Source organism: Merops nubicus, unplaced genomic scaffold (genome assembly GCF_000691845.1).
Source record: "Merops nubicus isolate BGI_N331 unplaced genomic scaffold, ASM69184v1 scaffold31674, whole genome shotgun sequence".
Classification (NCBI taxonomy): domain Eukaryota; kingdom Metazoa; phylum Chordata; class Aves; order Coraciiformes; family Meropidae; genus Merops; species Merops nubicus.
This window is the reverse complement of record NW_008606917.1, coordinates 1-7,355: the sequence shown is the minus strand read 5'-3', so window position 1 is coordinate 7,355 and position 7,355 is coordinate 1. Positions and strand designations below refer to the sequence as shown.

The 7,355-nt window shown below is 57.8% G+C and overlaps 1 protein-coding gene across 1 annotated transcript in view; it reads right to left on the bottom strand.

Annotated features, from left to right (window-relative positions):
- Positions 1-7,351, bottom strand: part of LOC103772465 (small G protein signaling modulator 1-like) — a gene marked incomplete at its 5' end in the record, with an annotated part of 7,752 nt that extends 401 nt beyond the window's left edge. Inside the window, 8 exons of the mRNA XM_008939798.1 lie at positions 157-324; positions 727-823; positions 1,096-1,205; positions 1,529-1,611; positions 3,498-3,622; positions 3,761-4,345; positions 5,090-5,161; positions 7,232-7,351. Coding sequence (XP_008938046.1) covers positions 157-324; positions 727-823; positions 1,096-1,205; positions 1,529-1,611; positions 3,498-3,622; positions 3,761-4,345; positions 5,090-5,161; positions 7,232-7,351 — 1,360 coding nt within the window. The remainder of the gene's footprint in view (positions 1-156; positions 325-726; positions 824-1,095; positions 1,206-1,528; positions 1,612-3,497; positions 3,623-3,760; positions 4,346-5,089; positions 5,162-7,231) is intronic.
- Between the last annotated feature and the right edge of the window lie 4 nt (positions 7,352-7,355).

Here is a 7,355-nt window from a genome sequence, read left to right as displayed (position 1 = left end):
GGGTCTCTCCACCATCACTTTCCCTACACCACACAATCCTACACTGCTCAGTCTGTTTTAGACAGTTACCAGCACAGCCCAGACACGCCTGCCCCCAGTCAGACCCGTGCTGCCTGCACCTGAGAGCTACCAGGAACCCAGCCCCACAAGCTGTACCGTTGAAGAACTTGATGATGTCTGTGAAGTCCATGTTGTTCTCCAGGATTATGTCCCGGTACATCTCCACCAGGGCCAGGGCTATGAAGAGCACGTAGTGAGCAGAGGACACGTGGGCAGCTGCCCAGATGGTCTCCCAGACAGCAAACACATCATCATACACCAGCTCTGCCAACAGAGGAGAAGGCCCAGCACTTACCACACCAGCCAGGGGTTCAGTCCTCCCGACCTGCAGAGCTCACAGCAGCCCTGGGAAGACACCCCGGGGTGGTTTCTTCCCACAGGAACCTGCTCCAGTTGGAAGCAGTAAGTAAATCATCTGCAGATAAATATTCCAGCCTGCAGCAGGTGGCACAGACACAAACCCTGTGGAGGTTCACCAGCAGCTCTGGAACAACAGGTTCTGTGTCTAGACTGAAAAGTCAGCTACAAACCTACCAGGAACGTGTGGTAGAAAGTTAATCTCAGACAGCTGAGGTTGCAGAGGGCACTGAGAAGCACCAAAGCCACGTCAGACCTTGCCTGCCCTCCCCAGGGGCTGCTCTCAGCTCCTGCCCTCCCAGCACACACCTCTCTTGAAGTCCAGGAGGAACCATCGGTAGCAGAAGTAGAAGTGAGTGTAGTCACCATTCTGGTGCATCAGTTCAAAGAGCTCAGAGTCCAGAATCTGGAAATAATAAAAACCCAAAAGGAAACTCAGCAGAGCACACCGAAGGCACCAGCTGCTCCTCTGCCCACCTGCCTCCATTCCCACCACCCTTCTCCTGCTCCACAACCCCTCCCACCCAGCTCCTCCCTCCTCTGCCATCCTGGCACCCCTCACTCCAGGCTCCTCCTGGCCCCCTGCTCTCCCCTCCTGCTTCCACCTCTGGAAGCTCCTCAGCCCCTCCAAGAGCCCCATCCCAAGCACATCTCCACGAGGCTGCTGGGACCCCCCACCTGGATCAGAGATCTCATGTTGGCAAAGTGGGTGTCCATGGCTCCTCCGTGGGGGAAGTTCTGATTCATCCTCTTCATCAGCTCGGTGAAGCAGCTGAAAGCCAGAGCCTCTGCACAGGGGAGAGGGGTGGGCACTGCCCAGCTGCACAGACACTGCTGCACCTCCACCCAACTCACCACCCCCCGCAGCAGGAAGACCCCTCCCTGCTCCACCAGCAGCCAGGAGCACAGGAGGACAAGCTCAGGCTGAAAAAGGCACAGGCTGTGCCCAGGCTGGGCTCCCAGGAGCCAGCACCAAGGACAAACAGGATCCTGCCACCAGCTGCTCCACTGGGATTTCCAAGCACAAATGGTGGACTCACTGGGGGGGTCACCACCAGCCCAGCAGACCCCTCCCACAGAGGAATGGGAGACAGCAGAGCCACCCACTCACCATCATCTAGGATGACCAAGAGAGGGGCTAGCAGGTCACACATCCCCTGCACGTAGCCAATCTCAATGTGCTGCCAGATGTAGCTGTGGGAGAGAGAGAGCAGGAAAAGGTGGCCCCTGAGCCCCTCCTGTGCCACCCACGAGTGCCACAACCTGTCACCCCCTTTGCCCATACCCCATCTCCATTCCTGGGATGCTGGTGTCTCCCACATGCTGCCACCAACGTGGGGTGGCAGGCAGGACAAACCAGACCTGTTTATTCTGCTCCATTCCCCTATGGCTGCTCTGTAAATGATTAAATTGGGGTGACTTTCAGGTAAATCATGCATGGCCCAGCTCTGCATCAACACCCTGCCATGGCCATGATGCTGGAGCTGTGCCATGGTTCCCTCTTCTCCCTCCACTCATCCCCTTGGCTCTCTCTGCACCCAGTGTCCAGGAGGGAACCAGCCCTGCTGAGATATCTTCCCATATTTGGTAGCAAGTTAAAACATGATCAGAAAGGACTCGGATCCACTGCTGGCACAAGGGAACAATCTTTCCCATCCTGCCCACTCCTTTTCCAAAATTTGCTGTATTGGAGGTCCTATCTCAGCAGAGATCACCAACTCCAGCTGTCAGACAAAGCGACAGCTCTAATGAAACAGCAGCTTCTCCTCATATTTGCAAGATGAGTAATAAGATTTGGGCCTCTGGTGCCCTTGAAGCAGCCACAGCTGCTGAGCTGGAGCTGGTTTGAGTCAGTGGATGTCACACAGCAACCTCTTAGTCACAGGGACGAGGTGAGGAGAGGCAGAAAGGCACCCAGGAACTGCTGTCCCCTGGCTTCAGGCAGCTCCTCCCCAGCACCACAGCTCTGCAGGTTGATCCACGTTAAAACAGTCTCCAGAGGGATCCCAGAGAGCAGGTGGGATCTGCTGCATCCAGACTGGGAGCCCCAGGGAGCCTTCTGCTTTGGCCAACAACCCCAGCACATGGAAGCCACGGGGCAGAGCAGCAGCCAGGACAGCTGGACTCCTTGGTCTGGTAACCCTGAGGTCACACAATCCCAGCACAGTGGGAGCTGGAAGGGACCTCTGGAGATCACCTCATCCCACCCCCTGCTCCAGCAGCTCACCCACAGCAGGGTGCCCAGGGTCACAGCCAGGTGGGTTTGGGATCTCTCCAGAGCAGGAGACTCCACAGCCTCTCTGGGCAGCTGCTCCAGGCTCCACCCTCACACCAAAGAAGTTTCTCCTCCTGCTCAGGTGGCACCTCCTGGGTTCCAGTTGGTGCCCGTTGCCCCTTGTCCTGTCCCTGGGCACCACTGACCAGAGTCGGGCCCCAGCCTCTTGCCCCACGGGGGCCCTTTATTTCCTGATCAGCATTGATCAGATCCCCTCTGAGCCTTCTCTTCCTCCCCAGGGCTCTCAGCCTGTCCTGGGCACAGAGATGCTCCAGGCCCCTCAATATCTTCATAGCCTCTGCTGGACTCTCTCCAGCAGCTTCTTGTTTGTTTTGAACTGGGGAGCCCAGCACTCCAGAGGTGGCCTCACTAGGGCAGAGTAGAGGGGCAGGAGAACCTCCCTTGACCTGCTGGCCACTTTTCTTCAGGCACCAAGGACACCATTGACCTCCTTGGCTTTGAGGGCACATGGCTGGCCCGTGAGCAACTCGTCCCCCAGCACTCCCAGATCCTTCTCTGCAGAGCTGCTTTCCAGCAGCTCAACCCCTCACCTCTCCTGGTCTATGGGGCTATTCCTCCCCAGGGGCAGGACCCTGCCCTTGCTGAACTTCATCACACCCTTGGAGCTGTGCCCTCAGTTCTGGGATGACGAGAGGGATTCGGGGAGGAAGTCGAGGAGGCGAAACCCAGTAAAGAGATCAAAGCTGGAGGCTCCAGGCTCAAGATGAAGGCAGGGAAGCCAGCCCCTGGTGGCCAGGAGCCTGCTTTGGCAGGGGGGGCAGCAGCCCCTCCCCAGAGCCCCCACCTGCACATGATGTTGCGGAGCTTCTCCAGGTTGCCGGGGGTGAAGTACCAGTAGTTGCGGTCGCAGCGCTGCACGTCCTTCTCGATGCGGTGCAGGTTCACCGTGTACAGGTCCAGGAGCTCGGCCTGCCCAAGGCAAAAGCAAAGCCCATTTGTTTTCAAATTAAAAAGAAACCAAAAAGAAAGTTGCCAGGCCCAGCTCAGGGCAAGCACAGGGGCACGGCGGGCACCAGGAGGGGAGGAGCTCACTCGAACCATGCTTACAGAGTAGGTGACGCCCGCCGAGGAGACAGCAGATGTCTCACTGCTGGCCAGATCAGCCACAGCCAGGGAGTCCAGCTGTGGGTACAGACTCTCCATCTCGGGCTCCTCGGAGAGGTTGTCCTCGCTCTCCACCAGGCTCTGCTTCTCAGCTTGGCTCTCTGCCCAGCTCTCCACCACCGTCAGGGCCACAGCGTCGCCACCGCGCAGGACCCCGGCCGAGCTCTCACCCACGGGAGCAAAGTCCACGCTCCCACCGGTGGGAAATTCACCCTCCAGGCTGTCCTGGCCCTGCAGGTTCTCCTCCTGCTGGGCACCCTCTGGGTCCTGCAGGCCTGGCACGTCGGAGCCACCAGCCTTCCCCTGGGAGCTGCCCAAGGACTTGTTGGTTTCCAGGGCGCTGTCCTCGTTGCTGAAGCTGCGCTCCGAGAAGCCCGATGTGATGGAGAAGTTCTGAGAAGAGGGGTGCCCAGAGTCAGGAGAACACGTCCCGTTGGGGATCGTCCCGTTGGGGATCTTGCTTTGTTTGCCATCTTCCAGCTGAGCATCTGCTTCAGCCTGTTCCACTTCATCCACAGACTCAAACACCTGCAAAGCCCGAGCAGAGACCACCTGAGAGCGAGCAAGGGCTCAGCAAACTTTGGGAACGTGGGCATTATGTGCCCACATCACAGCTCCTGGGGACACAATGCCCATGTTTCCAAGGGTGGAGAGGGGAGGAAGATCTGCTTTAGATGTGCAGGGCTCACAGAAGCAACCAGTGGAAGAAAGCTCAGAGCACTTGGGGACATTTTAACTTACTAGTGCCTGGCTGTGGCTCCACATCTTCACTACAGTGAAAGACAACTTCAGCCTGAGCATTTAACTCCCTATTTTAACCAGACTCCTGGAGGAATTTCTGGGCACAGTCCTCAGCCTTTAGGTTCCCCCTGCTTGGATTTGGCAGGTCAGTGCTTGGACATCTGCACGACTCAGAGCCCACAGTCCCTCCTCCAAAGGGCTACACTTCACTCAGCACGATATATCAGGCAGAAAGTCATTTAAACAGGTTGGTTAAACACAGGGTTACCAACATATGGAGCAGCCAAAGGCCCTCAGGTGTGAAGGCCACCTGGGGGCTGGTCCTTCAAGCCTGGGCAGAGCAGGCTGGTGAGTATTCACCACCACCCAGCAAGTTCTGAGCTCAGCGGCTCCAGAGGCAGGTTTGTGAGTCATGTACCTCTCCAACGACCACTTCTCTCTGCCAGAAATCACTGTGGCTATCCACTGCTGATCACCTGTGGGGTGGCTGGGGTCTGGGGGAGCGAGAGGGGCCCAAGCCCTGCTGCTCACCTGTGTGCTGGAGCTGGAGTCGCTCTGCAGCCGGGCGTGGTTCTGCCGGCCGGAGCTGCAGCTCTGCGAGGACTGCAAGAGAGGAGGGGAAAAGCCAGTGAAAAGGCACAGGAAAAAAGGAAAAGCTCTGGTGCCTGGAGCAGGGGGAGGCTCAGGCCACACCAGCCAGCGTGGGCACATCTGCAGGGAAGGAACAAGCAGAAAAGGCATCCAATAAATGCTCCTATTTGAGACATGGTTCCCGTCACATCAGCTCTCACAGCACAGCACCCTGCCCCAGCCCGCCGCTGGCATCTGCTGCTGGAGAAGAGGACAAAAAACAAACTCTCAGGCCAGCCCAGTTATTCAAACACTGCACGGTCGGGTCTGAAAGGAACTGCTCTCTTCTGGCCTCCAGAGAGGTCACACGGTCTCCCTGGAGTGCAAATTTCTACAAATCTGCCCTAATTTGGCAGCACGGCCGCTCGCTCCCTCCTTCGCTTCCACACAGGGTGAAGTCACAGCCTGGAAAACAATCCCTCCCTGCACCTTAACGCTTTCTGCCTTTTCTGAAAGGACAAGGAGTGATGTTTTAAGGCAGAGGCAGTGGAGCCAGCCCCTCCAGAAGTGAAGAGCACCTTTTCTGGCTGAAGCACAGAGGGCAGTGCTGGGCTTTGTGCTGGCCGAGTGCTCTGCCTCCCCGGTTCCCTCTGAGCCATCCCTCCAGATGAGTCCTCCCTGCTCCCCAGGCCAGGCTCAGCACACACAGGGTGCAGAGAATCAGGGCATTATGGACGGGTTTGGGTGGGAAGGGACCTTTAGAACCCACCTAGTCCAACCCCTGTGAACTGAGAAGGGACATTCCCAACTAGAGCAGGTTGCTCAGAGCCCCAGCCAACCTCACCTGGGTTCCAGGGACGGGGCAGTGACCACCTCTCAGGGCAACCTGGGCCAGAGGCTCACCACACCCAGCATAAAAATCTTCTTCCCTATATCTGGTCTAAATCTCCCTCTTTTGGTTAAAAATTGCCCCATGATTCTATGTACCAGGAGTGCAGGCTGGGCAATGAAAATCTGTTCCCCAGAAACACCCACGTGGAATATCTCAAAGGACTGGTGGGAGTTGTCTGGGTTTGGACACAGCTCCACAAACAAGCCCTGGGCTCCTGGCTGACCTCCTGCCCACTGCCCATGGCTTTCAGACCCCCTGTGCCCTGCACCCTCACCCAGGGCCACGGCCACAGAGCTGTTCAGTGCCACTGCTCCCACGGCAGCAAGAACCAGAGCAAATCTGTTAGAACTCCAACACGTCACTCAGGCTGCAGAGCAAAACCTCTTGGGCAGTGCCACAGCAGTGGGGAAGAGGGTCACTCTGCAGGAGATGCCCACTGCTCCTGCTAAATGCTGTGAGAGCAGATGGAAGGTCACAGAATCATGGAGGAGGGAAAAACCTCTAAGATCATCATGTCCAACCATCACCCACCACTAAACTACATTCTGAAATGCCATGTTTCCACATTTTTTGAACCCCTCCAGGGACAGGGACTCCATTCACCTCCCTGGGCAGCCTGGGCCAATCCCTTACCACTCTGTCAGGAAACAAATTCTGCCTAATATCCAACTGAAACCTCTGCTGGCACAACTTCAGCCCATTGCCTCTTGTCCTATTGCTGATTACTTGAGAGAAGAGACCAACCCCCCCTGGCTCCAGGCTCCTGTCAGGAGCTGTGCAGAGCCAGAAGGTCTCCCCTGAGCCTCCTTTGCTCCAGGCTCAGCACCCCCAGCTCCCTCAGCTGCTCCTCCCCACACTTGGCCTCTAGACCCTTCCCCAGCAGCTCCGTTGCCCTTCTCTGGCCACGCTCCAGCCCCTCAAGGTCCTTCTTGGAGCGAGTGGCCCAGAAGTTCTCCCCTCACCCTCCTCTTCTCCAGATTTAACACCCCCAGGTCCCTCAGCTGCTCTTCACAAGCCAGGTTCCCCAGACCCCTCCCCATCCCTGCTGCCCTTCTCTGGACCCTCTCCAGCACCACACAGCTCAGAAAGCTCCAGCTCCAGCTGGCACAGACCAGCGAGGTGGGGGACAGGCAGCAGTCTGGTGAGCAGGGCCAGCAAGACCCTTGCCCCTGCCCCTCCCTGGAGCCCCCGGCGAGCCCCCACGCTCTCACCTCGTTGCTGATGGTGGAGTCCCTGTGCATCATCCTCTGGATGTGGGAGTCCAGGCTGGCCCCCGAGGAGCACTTGGCCAGGGCTGCCGCGTGCGACTCCCTCTCGCGCTGCCGGACGATGGCC